General features: G+C 41.2%; 4 protein-coding genes across 4 annotated transcripts; 1 reads left to right on the forward strand and 3 right to left on the reverse strand.

Annotated features, from left to right (window-relative positions):
• Positions 1–478: 478 nt before the first annotated feature.
• On the reverse strand, positions 479–8,062 carry LOC107189921 (endothelin-converting enzyme 1). Its single transcript, XM_015578609.1, has 13 exons — positions 7,739–8,062; positions 3,971–4,084; positions 3,375–3,531; positions 3,081–3,290; positions 2,707–2,987; positions 2,508–2,606; positions 2,232–2,402; positions 2,006–2,154; positions 1,719–1,941; positions 1,199–1,658; positions 964–1,110; positions 758–897; positions 479–674 (listed from the first exon to the last, which is right to left on the reverse strand). Exons 1-13 carry the CDS (start codon positions 7,748–7,750, stop codon positions 498–500), a joined length of 2,340 nt encoding a protein of 779 aa, XP_015434095.1. The 5' UTR covers positions 7,751–8,062; the 3' UTR covers positions 479–497.
• A 3,105-nt stretch (positions 8,063–11,167) lies between these two features.
• LOC107189910 lies at positions 11,168–13,958 on the reverse strand. The gene is made up of 5 exons (XM_015578594.1): positions 13,767–13,958; positions 13,426–13,478; positions 13,029–13,109; positions 12,737–12,957; positions 11,168–12,608 (listed from the first exon to the last, which is right to left on the reverse strand). Exons 1-5 carry the CDS (start codon positions 13,842–13,844, stop codon positions 11,362–11,364), a joined length of 1,680 nt encoding a protein of 559 aa, XP_015434080.1. The 5' UTR covers positions 13,845–13,958; the 3' UTR covers positions 11,168–11,361.
• Positions 13,959–14,140: 182 nt separating this feature from the next.
• On the reverse strand, positions 14,141–14,817 carry LOC107189912. The gene is made up of 3 exons (XM_015578595.1): positions 14,771–14,817; positions 14,588–14,691; positions 14,141–14,510 (listed from the first exon to the last, which is right to left on the reverse strand). Exons 1-3 carry the CDS (start codon positions 14,771–14,773, stop codon positions 14,300–14,302), a joined length of 318 nt encoding a protein of 105 aa, XP_015434081.1. The 5' UTR covers positions 14,774–14,817; the 3' UTR covers positions 14,141–14,299.
• Positions 14,818–16,097: 1,280 nt separating this feature from the next.
• Positions 16,098–20,842, forward strand: LOC107189905 (cullin-1). Its single transcript, XM_015578588.1, is given in 13 exon segments — positions 16,098–16,369; positions 17,077–17,297; positions 17,385–17,547; positions 17,635–17,853; positions 17,933–18,172; positions 18,246–18,539; positions 18,613–18,876; positions 18,947–19,126; positions 19,288–19,538; positions 19,625–19,745; positions 19,817–19,920; positions 19,992–20,211; positions 20,407–20,842. Coding segments are annotated over 12 exon segments (2,301 nt in total). The 5' UTR covers positions 16,098–16,369; positions 17,077–17,133; the 3' UTR covers positions 20,488–20,842.
• Positions 20,843–22,174: the final 1,332 nt, after the last annotated feature.

The following is a 22,174-nucleotide window of genomic DNA, read 5'->3' on the forward strand; positions in this document are numbered from 1 at the left end:
CAAAGTAGCTAAAAATACGTACAACAAGTGAATTCATACAGTGGTCCTAGAGCCTTTGATATGCGGTCGGAACACTGCCACGTGGGACGTTCGACTGATCCTAATCGGGATATCACGGACCTAGGATTGTTATACATAGAAAGATTACACCATTGGCGTTCGTTGCAAACATTCGGAATTCGCTGGTTCGGTTCGCTGCAAACCTGGTCGTCCATTCTCGATAAATCAACGGTGCGACAAATAGAAATTGGTTGTTGATCGGCCCGTTAAAATTCTCGTCGTCGAAAATACGAGATGTCTCATGCTCGTATCAGAAATGGACACGTTCGAATAAAACTCACAAACCGTGTTGTACCACCGTATCAAACTTGGATCAGCTCACTGATATAAGTACGAGATGCCAGCGATTCGAAAAGTGGCGATCGCTGGCACGCGATGTCTCGTGAACGATTCGTTCACGGTATCGGAAATCAGATTGACGGAAAGGTTACGACGCGTTACCAGACTTCGCATTTGTGAATCGGATTCATTCGTGACCCCTTCGAGCAGTTGAACTCCGTGGCGAATTCCGGCAGATTCAGTAGAGGCCCTATCACTCTGTACTTCGATGGACAGTGAGAATCTTTCTCGATCTGTAGGGACACCGCTTCGGACGTTACAGCTGAACACCAGACCTGTTAAAATAAATATTGTCGCGATAAAGCTGTGTGTCTCTGGTCTAAGTTTATGTTAACCGTGAGAATAGCGACAGAAGTACCTGAGCAAAATTTAGGAAAAACAGCTGACGATGAGTCAGATTCAGGCCAGGTAGAGGTAGCTGATCCGGGTAGCTTTTCGGTGTCGTGATGTACGCGTGATACGCTGCTTTAAGGCCTCCGTTATCCGCGATGTTCTCTCCTATTAATCGAGTCGATTAATACACAGAAACATTCGGATAACAAAGCGATCATTACAGCGCATTACCTAGAGTTTGCCGTCCGTTCACGTGTCGGCCGTGTATCTCGAAGCTGCTGTACTGCTCCACGAAACATTCCGTTCGATTTTTGAACCTGTCGATTGTAGCGTTGTTCCACCATTGATTCAAGTTCCCGTGTAAATCGTATTCCCTTCCTGACAACCACGATACAGGGGACAAACGATTACTGTACCGTAGAAGAAAAACAAAACGGTAACTTCCAACGAACATCGTCTAGTGTACCTTGATCATCGAACGCGTGGGTCAACTCGTGTCCCATAACCACTCCGATCCCGCCGAAATTCAAGCTGCTCGGATTCTCCATGTCGTAGAACGGACTCTGCAGAATACCAGCGGGGAACACCATCTGATTCTTGGTAGGCCTGTAGTAAGCGTTCACTGTGGGCGGGGTCATGATCCAAGTGGTCTTGTTCACAGTCTGATTCAGCTTCTCCAAGTTCTTCTTCAGGATGTATTTGCTCACTCGTATGTTATTCTGGAAATACTCGTTCTGTTTGATCGTCAGATCTCTGTACCGTTCGTCCAGCTCGCTCGGATTCAAGATGAAATTCGGAAAACCGATCATATCGGTTATAGCGTTGGCCTTCTCCTCGGCAGACCGTCTGGTCTCCGCGTCCATCCAATCGAGATTCTTCAGATTCTTCGTAAAAGCTTTACGCACCTCATCGATCATCTCCTCCGCCTGCAAATGGGGATTTCAATTTACCGAATGAAATCTCAATCTGAGGGTATCGCAACTAACCATAGGTTTGCTCTTCCCGTGGAACACTTCCCGGACAAACATGGCGCCGATCGCGAAGCCCATCGCGTTATTGGTATCGCTGACGCAATAACGCCACTGTTCCTCGTGGCCTTCCGAGCCGATCAAAGCTTTACGGAGACCCTTATAAGCCTCGCGGAACGGCTTCGACAAATAGCCCGTCAGGGACCTCACGGTCTGCCAAACCAGATAGTTATTCAGCACTCTGTGGAAAGAGAAAAACAATGGACAGGTTTCAAAAACCATTCCAGCAACCCCGGCGAACTCACATTTTCTTTTCGTCCGTGCTGTTATACTCGATCACGAGTTTCGACAGTTTCGCGAAATATTCTGGTGCGAAATTCACTATCATCGTCTTGCTATTGATCTTCTTGTTAACCAGTCGCGTGGCGTTTTGAAAGTAGTTCACCCAGGACATCTGGAATCGCGTGGATTATTATTCTGAGTCGTGAATCGCAAGAGGGACTGCTGATTGTAACCGTATGTATCACGTACAAAAGGTGCTCTGTGTTGGAGCTCGGTCAACGACATCAAATTATAAAGCTTCTCCTCGTCCCTACGCTCCTCCAAAGGTGTCATGAACCCCGCCAACTTGGTCTCGAAGTTTATCACCTCCTGCATCTGTTTCCTGGTCGAATTCTCCTCGCCGCCTAACAGCACGCCGATCTGTAAACACGCACGAGCACCTGTACTCGATTCAAGAGCCAAACACGATAGTACAGTCGCAATCTCGCGATTATCTCCTACGCGACTATCGGATTCCCGTCGTACCTTTGTCATGTACTCCAGATAGGCTACCAACACTTTGCTGTGCTCGGTAACGTTCAGGTAATTGTCAGCGGTCGGCAAGGCCAGCCCTCCTTGATCGATCTTCAAAATAAACCGTTTCGATTTTCGTTAACACGTCACGCTCGAAACGAGTAGGTATCCATATAATTTACCCGTAGGTGAATTACTGGCGTTCCCTTACTTGTATGATGTGCCTGGTACTATTTCGATCATCCTCGTTCACCGACCACGTAAACAGACCGTCCATGTTGTAAACATTCTGGAGAACGTGCATGCTGATCTGCAATGACCACGCGCTCACGTTGAACTTTCCGGATACGTTCCAGCCACCGACTGTGTCCAGCAACTCGAGCATAGGCTTAGCCCCGAGGGTCTCTATCGTATCGTTCGCGTCCATGCACGAGAGGAAATAATACTTCGCCTTCTTCTCCGCCTTCGACTTCATCTCGCTGAGCGGTTTCTCTGTGAACACAGAATAGGATACTCGTTGATACCACCGGATACGCTTCCTCCTTCTATATATTCGTCAAACAATTCCATCGCAAAGACAATTACCAAGAACGTTCTTGACCACCAATTGATTGTCTTGCTCGAGCTTATCGAACTTTCCCCACATGCTGTTCCCATCCGGTATAGGATTCCTCTTCATCCATCCGCCGCAGGCGTACTCGTAGAAATCCTCGCACGGATCCACCGCACGATCTATACTGTTTATGATCGAAGCCGCCACGGTCACGCAGTGCTCCGTCAAACAGTGCGTGCCATCTGAAAATTATTTCACTGATTCGCGGGAATGTTTCCTCTCCAAACAAGAACCGAAATGCTTCGTAGAGACATCTCATATGGTACCTTCTCCGTGGGACGTCACGTGGTGTATATGCGCCTCGTCCCAACCGTTTTTACTGCTAATCACGATCGACAGCATCACAACCATCAGCAGCAGACCCGCGCATATGATGAACAGGCATCTCTCCAGCGCGCTCCTCGCTCGCCACAGCGATGTACCCTGCGCGAAACAAACGGTCGAACGTTGACTCCGTCTTATTGCTGAGAATCATTCTATTGCCCCCGCGACCGGATAACCAATAACAGCTTACTCGTTTCTTTATAAACAAGGAAGCCCTTTGTATTTCAGAACGAGGTTACATTCGAACGTTTTAGTGACCTTGCGTATCGTGAGTAAGAAACAAAGTATTTGCATACCCGTCTTTATAACAAAATATACATTTCTTATCCGTTTCGGGACCGAAATGGAGTTTGTATTACCATCCGATCGGTACGTCTGTTCCCCGAATTATAAAGTTTCGATTAAAACGAAGAGCGATACACGCCTCTCTGATCCATTTTCAATGTTGATTGGATATCGTCGGTATCGTTTACACGTCCACAGAAACCCAACATGAGAAACTTTTCCTGGCTAACAGCGACACGATTGAAACACGTACCGAACGGTATCTGATGTGCGTAGCAGAGGTGCTGATTCCTTCGCCGTTCGGCGCACCGGACCCGATGCTGCTGCTGTCCTCGTCCTCGAACTCCGCCTGCTTGTACATCATCATCTGCGGAAGGAAATTCCATAATTACTTATTCATCCCCTACAGCCATCACTTCGCTGTCATTCCCGGATATACACACTCTCTCTCTCTCTCTCTCTCCCTTTCTCCCCCCATAAAACACTTCTCCAAGGAGGACTCGGATGTTCGAAACGAAAATGAAAAGAAAAAGGACTAAATGGCGAAGACAGACGCTCCCCTGTTACACAATGCTCAGGCACGCGAGATAATGTAATTAGTAATTCATAGATCTCGTAGACAGCCACCGGAATAGCATCCCGTGCACGAGTGAATTATCTTAATGATAACACGTTTCCTGAGATTACCGCAGGGTTTATACACGATAAAACGTTCACGTGAAAAGAAGGTCTGATGGCGATTTTCAGTCAACTTTCTGATCGACGCGATGCACAGTGATTGGAAATCAGGAATCATTAAGTGGCGAGGGTGTCGATGCAATAGAAAGTATTAATAGCATTTTTATTTTGCAAATTTTACCACCGGTTCAAGTATGAAACAATTGGGAAAAAATATGCCCATATTCTGTGATCTTTTCTTTTTAAAATTCAATCCCTCGATCCGCGAACATTCTACTTTTGGCTTCTACTTTTTGGAAATTTCTTCGTTTGGTCAGGTTTTCGCGGATTTCCGACCACCGAGCGACGTCTTCGCCCGGGTTATGACGCAGAAACGGACGAACGTCAGACGACCCGTCGCGACATGTGACGATGATACTCGAAGGGGAAGAGGGGTCGCGGGGGGATGGTAATTCAGAAGACTCGAGGGAGAGAGAGAGAGAGAGAGAGAGAGAGACGAGTCCCGACGCAAAGTGGAAAATTCGTCGGCGAAAATTGCCGCGGAATGGTGACACAGTTTTAGACCGAAACTAAAAATACGTTACCCTCGCGTCGCCGTTACGCCAAATCGAATACCAGGGCCGTTGGTTCGTCTCGGTACGCAGAGACGACGGCATCTTCCGACGTTTACGAGAGAATCACGTTCACTCTCGAACCGGGAGTACACGATAAACCACACAACGCCAGTAGGTACACAGAGGAGGAAGTTTACGCGACGGGTCCGTGCGTCGGACTGTGGCTTTCGGAGCGGGTACGTAAATCGCGCGACTCGACGACCGCGATTACGCGTTATCGCTGAGACGTTTCGATACGACGGGAGAAGCGTTTTTCGATAACAATGTCAAAAAACTCAGCGTGGAATCGACGAGGTCTACTCTCTCTCTCTCTCTCTCTCTCTTTTTCACCTTTCCACTTATTGTCGAGCTACGGATAACGATTTTTAATTGTCGGAACGGAAACGAAATGGAAATTGGAAGTGCAAGGGGCGAACAACGCCAGCGATAACGTCCGGCCGTAAATCGACGGTATAATACGGTTGTTTAGACAGTGGAATTAGAAGAGGAAAGAAGTGCTGGAACTTAGAGATGATCGATTCCGATTCGATTCTTCGGAAGATCGGTTCCCTTGGGTAACACCTCACTGTGTAACGTATATACTAACGAGCAAAAGTATGGGACCAGAGTTCACGATTGATGGAACAGTCCCTCGTGTTACCCGAGGGAATCGATCTTCTGGAGAATCGAATCGGAATCGAACGTTTCTAATGGAAGCACGCTTTCGAGCGGGTCGACGTTATTAGGGGAAGGGTGCCCAATTTGGACCATCTAGCATAGGTTGGACCACTACTCGTAACTTGTCATGTGTACAGCAATTTGTACGATAGAGAATATGTGTATGATAGTAGTGGTGCCGTTAACTTAGTACATAAGCAACACATATTATCTATGTATGTAAATAGACTGCGGAGCTTTATGCGAATATCAATCTTTAAAGATTTATTCGTGGAAACTAGGAACAAACAGACGTTTATTTATTGTATCAAAGGCCCTATCAACTGTCACGTGAAATAAAACTCTTACTAAAGTTTATGAAACTCCTTGCTATACCTAATTTCATACAAGTGTGTACGTTGTAAATGCATAAAATTCGCAATTTATATTCAAGATGATACAAAAAAGGGGTGCATAATTTCTGGGGTAGATAGTACTCGTCAAACGTTGAAAAACAGTCCCAATTAACATGGATCAGAAAATTACTATTGTCAATGTTACTTTTTCGCTTTCGGAGCTATCGTGGTGTATGCAAACAAGGTTTACTTTATCATTTCTTCTTTTTCAGGTTACCGAAGGTCTTCTAAAATTCGTATTACGTATTTTTAAAGATTCTCTTCGTTATTTCCACACGGTACGATAGCTCCCGAACCGAGATAATCATTCGCTTTAACCGAAAATTGCTTATAACTTTCAAAATATTAATTTTTCGACCCATGTTCAATAGGACGTTTTTTCATCATTCGACGAGTACAATCTACTCCAAAAGCTATCAACCCTTTCTTCCTTTCACCCTGTACATAAGCAATACGTATTTTCTATCATACAACACAAATTGCTTACACATGGGTCCAACCTAGACGATGGTCCAAATTCGACAACATTCCCCTATATGTATAATATAAAGATATAGGGCTTATATCTTGATAAATAAATCGGCGAGAGTAGAACTAACTTGATGAACAGTCGGACGAGTAGATCGATGACAACACGTAGGAAAACTCGTAGAAGAAGCTGTCTCGCGACGGAAACGCGACGAAGCTCTTCCCCGAACTGTTAGACCGTCGCTCTGCACGCGTGCACGGAGATAGACACGAGGGAACAGCGCGCGTAAAAGCACGCGGCGCACGCGTATGAAATCGTGCTGCCAAGTTTTCGTCTCGGGCCTCTCGCGTTCCGGGAGGGCAGGAAACGGACACTTGTGGCGCCGTTAATGCAATTAAAATGTTTTCTGAATAGTAGATGCCGTTTCATTTTTGTTTCGCGAGCCCAGAACATAATGCTAAGGGTCACACACACACACACACACACACACACACACAGAGAGAGAGAGAATTTAAACTCGTGCAACGAAGATCTAACAGAGCAATCTAAGCTCGAGAACTAAGCATCCTGAGAATTGTCTAAGATTAGACGCTACGTACGTAGATTTATTTCGTCGACACGGCTTTTCTGAACTGAACAGAAGCGTTTCCAGTCTGGAATAATGCGGTGTCCGTTATTATTGCCCCGAGATCGACGATAGGCGTACACGTTTTTACGACTGATGAATTACGCACGAGCCTGAAATCGCGCGAACGCCCATCCAGAATCTATTGCCCGTCTATCATTCCTGTTCGATTTACCATTCAAACGTAATCCTCTACTTTCGAAAAAAAAAAAAAAAAAAAAAAAAAAAAAAAAAAAAATTAGCGAACGGGAGAAGTCTGTATCGATAACGAATCCCCGTTGCACGGGACAATCGCGGCCGTTGTCCGGAAACAAGATAACCACCCAATCTGAATAAAATCGATCGTGGTGTACGCAGTTACAATAAACTGTGTATTCGGTACACATTCTCGAGAAAATCGTGCGTTTCGAGCGGCTAAATCCGCTGACCGAAGTATCATTCGTTCGACATTACATAACATGTACCAAGGTAATAGGCGAGAAGACATTACACCGAGTCAGGGAAAATACAATCTACGGAATGTCTCGAGACCACTCGTCCGAACGTATCAATCTCGGAGCTTTATTTTGAATTTCTCACTCACCTTCACCGACATCTTGCCCACCACGGTAATCGTCGCACTATCACTTTAATTATTGATTCACTATACCGCCGGGGTAGAGGTGAGCGAGGCTTGCTTTCTCCGAAGGTGGTGTAGTGGTTCCAGGACGACAGGGAGGAAAAGGGTGGACAGAAGATCGGAGGATGGAAGAAAGAGAGATAGATAGAGAGGGAAAAAGGAAGGCGTGGACACGTAACTACGTTCGTACACGAACGGGACTATGACATTTTTCCAGGCTACGTTTTTCTCACAGCTCGCAGGGAGACCGCCTGTACAACCGTTCTCTGTCCCTACGTTCGCCTGGCCTGTGTCTTCTCTCTCTCATGGGGATGCTTCGACGCACCTCGAACACCCCTCTACCCGATCCTCCTCGTCATATTGATTTCCGCCCGTCCCCGGGTGCACCTGCCATCTCTTACCGTCGTCCCGTGCGCCATCGAGTGCCGTTTACCATCGCGGGCCTCGACGTTTACCCGTTCACACATTATCGGCGCCGCCCGTTGATAAAAGCGTGCCATAATATATGGTCGTGATTAATCGTGAAACGGGATATTCAACGGCGTCCTTGCTCGTTGAAATCGATTCGCGTGTCCTTCGATTTACGTCGAGACAGCAGCCAACCGAATTTCGCGCGATCGGTAACGGGTTACCGTGCCGCAGTAACTTAGTCCAGGAAATAACGGGGCGTGGGGAAACTGGAAAAACAAAAGAACAGAAAACAGAAGGAATGTTTTGGTGTGAATCGTCGTCTGGTCTTACAGTCTTAACGGAATCCGCATTCTTGCATTTTAACGGATTATCTACCGGTTGATATTTAATAGGTTCACTGGATCCAATGATCAACAGCCAAGGAACAATTCGATCGTAGTACCAAGTTAGATCTCTGGAAAATAGTAAAAGCTGTAATTGAATAACGTAACAATTTCTTGAAGTTTAAAAGCCTATTGATAGGTCAATAAATTTTAATGTTTTGATTTCAATTGGTATTCGATAACGATATTAACCGTTTGCGATTGAAAATTTATCTTCAAAGACCATGTCGCCTCTATGGCGGCACGATCTTTTTCTCTGAACATACTACATCTGTTACTGTAGGATCAAGAGGTGTAAATATAAACTTGCTTCAACTAGTTGGTACCGCCACCAGAGAAATCTACCGAACGGCGACGGCTGCGCAAGGTGTAAAAGCATATGATCGTGTTAGAGCAGAACAGAACGCCACGGATCGTCTGAATAGCGTTTATGTATGTACATACAGAACCAACCCCTTTACGTGAATAAATATTTCGTCTTTATTTCAGAAAGACATTCCTCCTCCGGCACTCCGTTAGGTACAATATATCTTACAGTACGGGAAATACGAATATGATTGCACGTTACGGTCAGAGGATCCATTCGGACTAGATTATCGTTTAAAGCTATGTATAACACGCAGACACTACGCACGCACACAAAATATAGATGGTATTCCTGAATCTATAGAACATCTTCCCTCCACCCCCCTTCCCCTGTGGATGCGGAACGACATTTGTCGTTTTAAACGTTAATGCGTTTTTTTTTCTTTTTAATTACTCGGTTCACACGGGGACAGCGAAAACAGCCCGTGTCCCCTCTTTAGGATCGGTTACAAAAAATAATTGTGTATATATATTTCAGATATGTGTGTATGCACGTGTGTGTGTGTGTGTGTGTGTGTGTGTTTATTTATATATTCTTTCACTTTTCCTCTCTTTTTTTTTTTGTTCTCCATTAAGCTAACACCTTGGCTGCGCGATCGAGTTCAGCTTCCCCATCTCGACGTCACGCAGACCGTCGAGAGCGGCTCCAGCTCGGCTCGATTTAATTAATTTATCTAACGGACACGTTATATTGGCACGTACGCTGTTTCTTTGGACCGCAGTTAGAATCGAAAAACCAAATGGAAAAGATTACAAACGCTACGACGACGGTTCGTCGATTTCTCGCTGCCTTCCCAAGAAAAAAAAAAAAAAAAAAAATTAAAAACCAACCGTGGCCGCGATCGGCGTTCTCTCGAGGTGTTTTTTCATCGACAAGCGGGCGGCGGAAACGTTCGTCGATCCGCGTGTGATCCTTCGGACAGCGTGAAACAAGTGTACGCAATCTGGAAAACATGGTAGACGCGAGAGCAATGAAAAGGAAGATGCGTTTGCAAGCTGTGTTGCTCGTAAATCGGACCGGAACGTAACTTCCCCTACCCCATTCAGACTCCGAAATTTTTCCCCCGCCGCGTACTCGCTCCTCGCTTCTGCTCGGCTTCTTATCTTACAGAGTATTTCCCCCCCCCCACCCCACCCTTCCCCGTGCCGTTTCCCTCTCCCAGCCCCGCAACTGCACACTATAATCGTAAACAAACTAGAGACTCTTTCGTAAATTACATATCCTTAATTGTTAAAGGTAGAACAGCGACGACATTTGCTGCGCGTCGAAGGAGGATCCGGTTTTATAATCCTTAAATATCGAAGATTGCATTTATAACGTGCAAACACGAAAAACGTACGTACGAACGGTGCTCGATCCATTTTTTTTTTTTTCTCGCGAAAAAAAAAACGGTATATCCGTGTGTGTGTGTGTGGTCCACGAATAAAAACATATATAAGCGTGTGGTTGTTCCGTTTTTTTTTCTATTCTTTTTCTTTTGCGCCTGATATAAGTTTCGAAGCACCGGGCTAACTGTGTGGTTTCTCGTTTATAGAAAATCACGACACGCGAGAGACGGTCGTACGATAAAATTCTTCATTCCCTATTATATTTATTAAGAATACATCTGATATTAAAAAGTTTCTTTATCCGTGGCTCGTAAGGTGCAACGATGTGCGAAGATTAGAAAAAGGTGCGCTAACGAGTTTTTTTTTCCTTCTTTGCTTTTTTTCTATCTCTCTGTTTCTCTCTTTCTTTTTAAACTGACATACCGATATTAAAATTGTAAGGAGGACGAAACATGTACGGCGTCAATCGACGGTGTTTTTTTTTTTTTTGTGCGTAACCGGAGTTAGTTGAGCCCATTCGTGTTACATAAAAAACCTGGGACAGACCGTGAACGTAATGTTGGTGCGCGTTAACTGAATGCGACGTTCACTTCACTGAGAAACTATAACACAGAGGACCGGACCGACGAGGTTATTTTCGACCGAAATGTAGGTAGTATCTGGCAATAATCGCATGCATTCACCGACGAAAATTGTGCTCCGCCGACGGACGATCGCCAGGCGGATTAGGAAATTCTTTTTTTTTTTTTTTTTTTTCCCCATGCCTCTCGAATCACAGCATTTTAGAATTTAACGCGGCGCGAGGACGACAAAGATGTTCCGCAAGGGCACACCATGGATCAATTGAAAAATAGACAGGATCAACAAGCATGTAGGTTGTACCGACCGGTTGAACGTTTCTCTTAAACTCGACAAGTGTACATCGATAATCGGAGGAATCCCATTTAAAAAAATAATACTGGCGCTCGTCTCTTTACATCGATCGCGGGATGGAACGTGTTCGGCGTCGTCGGCCGGAACGATCGTAGGTTTAACGGAATACACGCGAGAATAATCGTACGGTATTGTGGTATACAAGAATAAGTACTCGCACGGTGCTCAGTCCAACGATTTCGATCTGTCTAATCTATGTTTACTTTCAAAATCAATATTTGTACTGGCATTGGCGAGACATGAACGGCGTTCCCGCTCGTTCTCGGCGTACTCCGTCGAGGACGATGCGCCATCGGAAACGAAAGACTCTAATATCACATTGCTGGATGGATTTGATTGGAAAGAACTCGCGCTGGCGTCGGCCGTGTCTTCTTCTAGAGGACTGGCGTTGTCGCGGGACACGCAGATGATTGCTGTCGCTGGCTCTGTATTGATAAGTCCCTCGCAGGAGTGGGGCATAGTTTTCGAGAAAGCCCTTTGAACGGAATATTCCTCGCATTTAGCGTTACCGGCGTACCTGCCGGTCGCCTTCAAAGATCCACCGTACACCCGACGGCTTCTCGAGAACTCGGATTCGAAGTCCTCCGATGAATTCATCGTGGATTCCGAGTCGTTCGCGCAATTCTCCTCGGTTTCGCGTATCGCGAACAATCCCGAGGCGGTATCCGTCGCGTTTCGTCGCTGATGTTCACGACCGTTATCCTCGAGTCCCTCGCTCCCGCCTATCTCCAGTCTACCGTGCACCTTGGAGATCGATCGATCGCTCGACTCCCAGACGCTCTGCTCTCCGCTACTACCCGCTGTACAATCGATATTCACCATCATGTACCTTTCCATCCTCGGCACTTCGTAACTTTGATTCTCCGGGTCCGAAGTATCCGACGACTTGTCCATCGGATAGGAAGCATAGTTCGTGGAGGTACCTTGATATACACGGGCGAAACTATCCCCAGGAACGAAAGGCTGTTCCTGGTAATTGAAAGGAACACATACGTTCTGCCTGATCGGTCCGTCCCCGAGGCAATAGGGCGGAAAACGTGCGAACGGAATCGCCTCCGGGTTGTCGATATGTCGGGGGCTCGCGTTCCCGCTCTGATATTGGGCGTTCTGCTCCATACCGGCGTTCAGTCTGGTCGACGGTGTACACGCGTACGAGAAGCATTGCGGTGCGGCAGGGTTCGACAGAACGCTCGGCGACTGCCCGTTGATCCTAGCCCCCGACGATTCAGGCGACGCTGGATTTGATATCTTACCGCGTGTCTGGGCTATCACAGTTTCGTAACTCGGCGGTGGACCGTACAATTGATCATACGGGCAGTTCGCGTCGTTCAACACGACGTTCATGTTATGATAGTGCGACGAAGTAGTCGCGTTACCGTTGTACGCGGGCACTGCTCCATTCCTCTGAGGACCTACAGACACAAGACGTCGTTACAAGTATATTCATAGGACGCATAACAGTTTGGTTGAAGCTTTAACGGTTAATAATCTGACGCACAAAGACGGAATCAAACACGGTTGATTGAAATAGCGTACTAGCCTTTCCACATACGGTGTAATAACACGGTGTTTCGAGCCGAATTATAGGTGATGCGTGCCCTCTGACCCTGACAAGTTGGCCCTCGAATAGAATTGTGAGCCCGTGGATTGGAAGCTCTATTTGGTATAGCCGACGCGGCTGTTCTGTATCTCCTTTGCAACCAATATCGATACCACCAACCAACGCCGGAACACACCAGGAACATGATTATAACCAGTATCCTGAAGCCGAAGACAGCGCGAATTTTAAAGTAAAAAAATAACGTATCCGTGGTGAAACGGTACGAACTTACCAGTAATACCATAAATGATGGAAGTGTAATCCAGGCGACACGCAACAACCAATACCGCAACAATATTCCGTTCTAGAACACCTAAAATGATTGCAAAAGCAGATCGAACCACTTTAGTCGTCGTTATACGGCCTCGCGAATGAATGTTATACTGAATGCAAGACAGATCGTCGTAAAATTGAAAATTCAAATATCATCGGGATTACGATTCTCAACTGCTTTTTGGAATCTACCGAAAGACCGCAAATATTTGCAATTTTATTTATAGATGTCGCAACATGTGTAAAAGATAAGTTCAACTTCGGAACTGTTCTTAATCGGGACATTGTAAATCCATGTTACAACAGTTGTGTCCTTGCCATATAGAATAAACGTATTTACGTGTTGGGAAACTCACTCATAGTATTTTATTTCTCCAGGCATTTCAGAGGCACAATATTTTGCTTCTGCCTAAAAGAAGTTATTGTTTTAAGTCGATTAGTGGACTTACGATGAGATAATCGATAGAAAAGAGGAAAAGGAGATTGTTGTTGGATTACCGTCAAGTAACGAGATACAGTTTTCGCGTGTTTGAGATCGATCGAAACGGGGCGCACCGATCTTATTCGAAAATATTTTTCGAAAAGTACACAAACAATTTCACTCGATTGGATCGATTGAAAAACAAAAGTGATTTGACTATTTGCTAGACGTTTCAGAGTAACCGATACCAAAGACGAAGGAGAAGGAATCACTCACGTATATCAAACACTTGGACGTCCCGGCGAATATCGCCAACTTTTTCTTAGTGTTCCGCGCCATCTTCTCAATAAACATTCACGCTTTCGTTCCTGGCGAGGAAAACTGGGCCACTTCGGTAGAATGTTTTGACATAATCACCATTTCGCTCCGACTACTGTCATGTGCACACAACATTGAACACCACTTATTGATTACAATTTCGGAGCTTTCCACTGACGTCATTGCGCGCAGCGCTGCCAACACGAGTAAACCGTCAGGATGGTGCGCCTGGAACGTCGCTTCTTACGATGAAACTTCAGAGCTATGCGACGTAATGCTTTAAAATTCGTTTTCAATGTAGTGAGTATAAAATATATCGGAATCACTTTATATCATTATAAAATATATTTTTCTTGCAAAGTCATGAGGAATACATTTTAGTGCCTTATCAATAGACTACTTATCAACATAAGTTTTATTGTTCCAGAAGGCATAAAAAAGTTCATGTCCTTTTCCCGTTGCATTTATAAAATGGGATATAACAATGCCTACTACAAAGACACCTTTGTTGTTTCTACTTGTACAACACAGTCTTTAGCTGTTGTATCCTGATTTATTGTTTTACTTCCTCCCTGCGAAGACATTAATGTGTAACTAATTCTGAGATATCTCTTCAGAAATGGTGCATAATTCCGACGTGAGCCACAGTAGAAACAGACGCAGCAAAGTGCGACGAAAATTAGTGCTCCAAATATGATAGCCCTGTTAGTAATGTTATTTGTTAATAGTATTGCGCATACTTTGACATGTACAGTGATAAAATTAAACAAGGAACATACGTCACAAGTAAAGAATTAAGATCACTCTCCTTACAGCATTCATTATCGCCGCAACAATACTCCCACGATTCGCACAAGCCCCAAATGCAATAATGTAAGGAAATCTGAAACAGAATTACAGGTAAAACTGAATTTTTTGTAATGTATATACACCAAACAACAAGTGTTAAGCAACTAAATTACCATTGAAAAAGTATAAATTGGACAAAACAATACTTTCACATGACAGTTGATGCTGTCAAAATATAAACATAAACTACATAATTACTAGATAGGATCGTTGGGGAATACTACAGTCTCGTTTTTAACAAACGAAACTCGTTTTCATAAAAACAGTGACCGCAGACCAGTTTCATTAAGCGTTCAATCTTTACTGTTTTATCATCTATGGCGATCAAAAATAATCGAATAATCGAGGGGAAAACTGGAGAAAACGACGGTACCGCTGTGACCAGCTGTGGCAAAGATTAATTTGAACGTTTTACACGTGGTATTTTTGGAATTCAAAAGAATTTTGCGAAAATGGCTTTAAGTCCGAGTACAAAACAAAAAATTGCAATCGTTTTAGACGTAGGCAAAGTCATATTCCATTGGGGCTTTATACCTACAATATTATTTTTAGGTTAGTCTTTACTTTACTTTATTTCAGATTTTTTGTTAATAGTTACAAACAGAATTGTATCCGCCCATTCTGAAAATGGCGTAATAAAAACGATAAATAGTGCGAATAATTAAATAATTATTTTCACAGGATTCAGGAAGGGTGCTGATCCAGGCATGCCAGAATTGAAGCTAATGAAGTAAGTATTGCTTAAAATTTTGTAATATAAAATGATGTATTTCTTTTTTAAAATAATGCTATATTATCACATTTACTTTTTCAGTTTACTGTGGCAATAAATACAAATTGTTCCCTTTTATTTCCAATATGGGTTTCCCATTCATCCATCAACACATTCTTTGTATATTTGTTAGGTTTAATATATTCTTTTCTTAAGTAGGCAAATGAATAAAAATGATTAGTATGGAAATATTACCTCAATGTTAAATAAAATGAAATAAAGTTTTCTAATTATATTGTGAATTATACATGTTAGTTATATCTTTCTGAACAAAATATAGGAATCCTGGATAAGCACCAGTAAGTATCTTAAACATGATAAATAAATAGCTTAAAAAAATACTGAAGCCACAGATATTTGACAAAAGTGAATTATCAACGAATGTTCGCATAATGCAAAATTAACAGTTATTTAAATGTTCGCACAGCGTTTACACGCATTGTTACCACACCATAAAATAAGAAATGCTGTCGTTTTTCGGGATGTTCGTTGTCATTTTCAAAAATTATCGACTTACTATTCTTTCTGTTAACTAGCTTTATTTACAGTTACTAATCGTGAAACAATTCAACATAGGAAGAAAATGTTGCAAAATAAAAATTTTATTATCGTAAAATCAATCGTGAATCTATAAGAAAAGAAACGATTTGCAAAAACGTTGACGCGACGTTTCGTTGGCAACAGTGGCACCTAACCTGTCAGAACAGCAGATCACAACCGTGATCAGTTTTGGGCACGTAGGATACAACATTTTAGGTTTGTGGATCTGCTGTGTTTGTCACCGTGAACAGCACAAAAATAATAAGCGAAGGGTAGTGATCATTCCCCATCAATGCGTATGTAGAGCGGAATTAGCGGTGATCGTTGAAGGTGGCAACCAAATTTTCACGAGAACTCCCTTGTCCAACCCTGCCTGTTATGCGGTGGTGAACGTCGACAGGTGAGTATATGTTTTCCGTCTCACGATACACTTCCCTCGTTTTGTCTACGAAAAAGCATATTCTCGGATGGTCACGAGCTACGGTGGGTGTTATTTTCTGCCGATTGCTTCTCTTCTCGACTTCCAGTAGTGACGGGTACTAGTCGTAGCACCAAGATTCCCGATGTTCCCTGACGAAAGATCGGAGCTACCACTAACGATGTACATCCTGATGTAACCACTTCGGTACGGGACCTCCAATTATTGGCTAATCCTTTCCATTGAGACCGATTCTTTCACAGATATTTTTATATCCAGTCGAACCTATAAACGCTCTCTCCGAACATTCGACGTACACACGCGCAAAAAAAATGTTTCACACAGTTTTATTTATAGTTATACAAAGCACTTTTCAACAGCCCGAGTATGTGCATAAGCAAGTAGTTGTGACATCAGCATTGTGAAACTGTTGGTAGCTTGTTGGGACCACTGAATGTAATGTACTCTAAAGATTAATTGCAGCAACTGATTCTGTCTTTGTTTTTCATTCTCATTGTCGTTCAATTTCTATTGAAGGAAATGACCAAGAAGGCGTACCTTCATGCAAATGAAAGTAAAACTGTACACATCATTGTTTGATATTTGTTTCAATTCCTTGATCCTTGTGTATCCACTTTTGATTTTGTATGAGATCTAATACAATTGTTACTTCTATGTGTTTTCAACAGAAATTATTGTAGGAAGTAGTAACAGTGACGCTCACTCGACAAGCGTATAGAAATAGGATGTCAGCGTATAGAGCAGGTGGAGGGTCTGGGAGTCATCATGGAGGCTCCTTGGGTCTTAGGCAAATAGATTTGGATCAAATCTGGGGAGATCTTCGAGAGGGCATTGAGCAAGTTTATAACAGACAATGCATGTCTAAACCAAGATACATAGAACTGTATACGTATCCTTTATACCCATAGAAATGATTGAGGACACCATAATTATAAATGATCTAGTAACTTCCTTAATACGTTATGTAATCCATCAGACATGTATATGATTATTGTACGAGTGTTCATCAACAAGTAAATAGAACATCAACTAAAAGCAAGAAAGGACAAATTTCTCAAGGAGGTGCACAGTTAGTTGGATTGGAATTATATAAACGTTTACGTGACTTTCTTAGAAATTATCTCATTAGTTTATTGAAGGTGATCATTATTTGAATTATTATTTACGTTCAATAATTGAAAAGAAGAAACATGTTTAATTTATCCATATGATTATCCTTGGTACAGCATGGTGTAGACTTGATGGACGAAGATGTGCTGCAATTCTATACAAGGCAGTGGGAGGAGTATCAGTTTAGTAGTAAAGTTTTACATGGCGTATGCGCGTATCTGAATCGTCACTGGGTACGTAGAGAAAGTGACGAAGGACGTAAACACGTTTATGAAATTTATCAGTTAGCTTTGGTGACATGGAGAGAAAACTTATTCAAGCATTTAAATAAGCAAGTAAGGCATTCAACGCTATCTGTCGATTATATTCGATCGTAGGAGAAGTAGTATCAACATTATAAATAATGCGCTTCAGGTTACAAATGCAGTGCTGAAGCTGATAGAACGAGAACGCAATGGGGAAACAATAAACACGCGCTTAGTTAGTGGTGTAATTAATTGTTATGTAGAGTTGGGTTTAAACGAGGAAGGACATAATCTGACTGTTTACAAGGAATCTTTTGAGAATATTTTCCTTGAGGATACAGAAAGGTTTTACACCCGTGAAAGTTCAGAATTCCTTAGACAAAATCCAGTAACAGAATATATGAAAAAGGTTTGCAGAGAAAATTTCTATAACCCTTTTATATTTTTTATACAAATTACTTGGAATTTCTATTTTAATACAGGTGGAGCAAAGGCTATTAGAAGAACGTAAACGAGTTCACGTTTACTTGCATCAGACCACTTGCGACAGATTGGCTAAAACATGCGAGAAAGTGTTAATTGAAAAGCATTTAGACATATTTCATTCTGAATTTCAAAATCTTTTAAGTTCCGACAAAAATGCAGATTTAGGTCGTATGTATCAACTGGCAGCAAGGATACCAAATGCTCTTGGTGAATTACGAAGTCATTTGGAAAATCATATAGCCAATCAAGGACTTGCAGCTATTGATAAATGTGGTGAAGCTGCAGCTAACGTATGTTCTCTACTAATTCATAAGGCACTGTGATTATGTTACTAATGATTGATAGTAATTTCTTTTATAATAGGATCCAAAGCTTTATGTGAACACAACTTTAGAAATTCATAAAAAGTACAATGCTTTAGTACTTGTTGCATTTAACAATGATAGCGGTTTTGTGGCAGCTCTTGATAAGGCTTGTGGAAGATTTATTAATAATAATTCGATAACTAGAGCAGCAAACAGTAGCAGCAAATCACCAGAATTACTAGCAAAATATTGCGATTTGTTGTTGAAAAAGAGTAGTAAAAATCCTGAGGAAGCAGAACTTGAAGATACACTTAATCAAGTTGTGAGTAAAATTAAGAGTAGAATGAGAACTATTGTAAAATGGTGTTATTATTATTACTTTTCAATTATAGATGGTAGTTTTTAAATACATTGAAGACAAAGATGTTTTTCAAAAGTTCTATAGTAAAATGCTGGCAAAACGATTGGTGCAACATATGTCGGCCAGTGACGATGCAGAGGCTTCTATGATCTCTAAATTAAAACAAGCTTGTGGTTTTGAATACACCTCCAAATTACAACGAATGTTCCAGGTACTGTGTTTAGCTGTAGAATCGTGTCAATCATGTACATTTATGAATTAATTTCACATGTTGTTACAAATTTAATATTTCCAGTAGGAAATGAGTTTTTTACTGCATATTAAAATTTTCCAATGTTATATAACATTACAATTGTAGCAATCTGTCCACAGGATATTGGTGTGTCCAAGGACCTAAATGAGCAGTTTAAAAGACAAACCAACCGAGGTAAATTTTATCGCGAAACATCTTACTTTAAAGTTCGATATATTACGAGTACTTAATACAACGTTTGTACATTGCAGCTAGAACGATCTGTACATAGGTTTACCACTTTCTATAGTTCACAGCATAGCGGAAGGAAGTTGAATTGGCTATATAATATGTCTAAAGGAGAGTTACATACAAATTGTTTTAAAAATAGGTAATTATATATCTGGAAAAAAAATGTAAAATGTTGATAAAATTGTATTTACGAATAAGTATTCACAATTGACATTTTAATTGCAGATACACATTGCAAGCATCTACTTTTCAAATGGCTATTTTATTACAATTTAATGGATCCACAGTGTGGACAATACAACAATTGCATGATGCAACGCAAATAAAAATGGACTTTTTGTTCCAGGTATGTTTTACCGTTAAAAAAAGAAGCGTCACAAAGGGGAGAAACACTAATGAATATTTGTAATATTGTAGGTCATTCAAATACTCTTGAAAGCTAAACTGTTATCAGTGACGACAGACGATGAAACTGAATTGACTCCATCGACAACAGTGGAACTTTTTACAGGATATAAAAAGTATGTTCATTTAGTTATACGGTGTATTGATTTTGTCTAAGATTGTTATGGGTATATTATTCTTATAATAGCAAAAAACTGAGAGTAAATATTAATATACCAATGAAAACGGAATTGAAAATTGAACAAGAAACAACGCATAAACACATAGAGGAAGATAGAAAACTCTTGATTCAGGCAGCAATTGTTAGGATTATGAAAATGAGGAAAGTATCAAAGCATCAGCAACTTGTGGCTGAAGTATTGAATCAGTTAAGCTCTAGGTTCAAACCAAGAGTACATATTATTAAGGTAAGTATGTATAACAATTCCTCGACAATATTTTCAGAACCACTTCGAAACAATAAGAATTTATGAAATAATGATTGAACTTGTTGCTCTACCGTTTTCTTGTAACATGATGTCAACGAGTTGATTTCAGTTGCTTCAACACTATTCTAAATAAGGAGAATTTAGTCTTAATGCAAAATGATTCTGCTCTTTCAGAAATGTATAGATATTTTAATTGAGAAAGAATATCTGGAGCGCACAGAGGGTCAAAAGGACACTTATAGCTACCTGGCATGATCAAGTTGCTCTAGGACAACGATACATCAGCAACCGTTCGCGCGAAAGAAAGATGACTCTGCACTCTCATTGCTACATACTGCCACAATATTTATTTAAGTCTCATATTTTGAAACTCGTATATTTTCCTTGTACATGGATGTCCTTGTACCATGTTGTCCCTCTGGTCGCATTTAGAGTGGTTTTTATAATATGTTAATAAAATCATTTCATAGTCAAGCTGCTAGGTGTGTTACTGTCTGTGCCGCCTTTGATATAAGTTATTTTAGAGTGGACAGTTTTTTTTAGTTCAAATCATTAGAAACAATAATAATAATGAAAACAATATTCTTGACATCGGAAGCGTTTAACAAAACGAGACAAAAATAAGAGACTAATTGTGACAAAAGTAAAATGAGAAAATATATTCTGTGAATAAATAACTATTAAAAAGAAAAAAAAATCAAAGTACATCATTAGTTGCATTATTAAAAAATGATGGACAGCTGCTGCTGCTGCTACAGAAAAATATATTTCCTTGCTTTTTTTGACAGCGTAAGGCACGTAATTCTACTGTGTTTTTTTTTGAGCATGTAATATAAAAAAAAATGAAATGTAATTTCAGCTATTTGTATTATAAAATACGAGACATGTCGTAAAACTCGAACGAGCACATAGGTAGTAATGCATTTTAGCAATTGTGAAGTCCCGCTAGTACTCACGTGTATAAGGAACAAAATTTTGTACCAGTGAATAAATACTGCCCTAGCAATGTAAGAATTGAGTTGTTCTTTCATTCAGAGCAGTCTCAATTTAAAATGAATTAATCAATCAGATGGCTGGCAGACCTCGAAAAAGTATACAATTATTGCTTTTATAGATGATTTCGTGTAAGAATAACAATTGAATAATTCATGACTCGTTGTGTAAAGATCTTAATGAATTGACTAAGGCATGTGTATTGTATACATTGTACCGAAAGCTTCAAAAGCTTATTTCTTTATTAAGAGAAAATGGTGTTTCAAATATGAGACTAATGAATTCTCCTTGTTGATGCTAGATGTGTCAAATATTTGAGGCAAATTATTCAAATGGTTTCTTCAAAGTTGTATCGTTTAGTAATTAGAACGCATTAGATATTCACAGTGCAATATAAAGTGAAAAGGAAATTTGTGGTGTTCTATAATTTTGAGTGCAGGCACAAGAAGTGGCTTAAATATAACATTACTAATTGAATGATCATTGTTAATGTATCAATGCCACTAATTATAAGAATGATATAGTAAACCACAGTATATACGATTAAATAAATTTAATGCTTGGAAATATTATCATCATTTTGGGGTTGAGTAATAAAATCTCAACATGTAAAAAGTCTGAGAAGCACGAGTTTCGAACTGAAAGTTATTGTAATTAAAAATCGGAAAAAAGCGAAAAACGTTATATTACAACTTATTTGGGGGTGAGTAATATCTTGATATTTAATTACAAAAGAAAAATATTAACTTAATGTATTTTATTAAATAAAAAGTAGTATGAATTCAAACAGTGAAGTATTAAATTGTTCAAAGTAGGTTGTGCAGGACGCGTTGAGCAAAGGATGCGGATACATAAATCGTCTTAATTAATTTTTTATAGTATTGAAATTGTTTAATTAATTCTATATGAAAAATCCTAGATTCGATTATTCTTGTAGGTTTAGGAAACG

The sequence above is a fragment of the Dufourea novaeangliae genome, unplaced genomic scaffold, assembly GCF_001272555.1.
Source record: "Dufourea novaeangliae isolate 0120121106 unplaced genomic scaffold, ASM127255v1 scaffold175, whole genome shotgun sequence".
NCBI classification, from domain to species: domain Eukaryota; kingdom Metazoa; phylum Arthropoda; class Insecta; order Hymenoptera; family Halictidae; genus Dufourea; species Dufourea novaeangliae.

Excerpts from the sequence above, each read along its gene's own strand:
- LOC107189921 (XM_015578609.1), bottom strand. Across the intron at positions 3,532-3,970 it reads CGCACATCAGATACCGTTCG|GGTACATCGCTGTGGCGAGC; the intron begins GTACGTGTTTCA and ends TGTTTCGCGCAG. Across the intron at positions 2,988-3,080 it reads GGTGGTCAAGAACGTTCTTG|AGAAACCGCTCAGCGAGATG; the intron begins GTAATTGTCTTT and ends CTGTGTTCACAG.
- LOC107189910 (XM_015578594.1), bottom strand. The coding sequence starts at position 13,844 with ATGTTTATTGAGAAGATGGCGCGGAACACTAAGAAAAAGTTGGCGATA. Across the intron at positions 13,110-13,425 it reads GGAGAAATAAAATACTATGA|GTGTTCTAGAACGGAATATT; the intron begins GTGAGTTTCCCA and ends CAATCATTTTAG. Across the intron at positions 12,958-13,028 it reads CATCATTTATGGTATTACTG|GATACTGGTTATAATCATGT; the intron begins GTAAGTTCGTAC and ends CTTCGGCTTCAG.
- LOC107189912 (XM_015578595.1), bottom strand. Across the intron at positions 14,511-14,587 it reads CTTAATTCTTTACTTGTGAC|GGCTATCATATTTGGAGCAC; the intron begins GTATGTTCCTTG and ends CATTACTAACAG.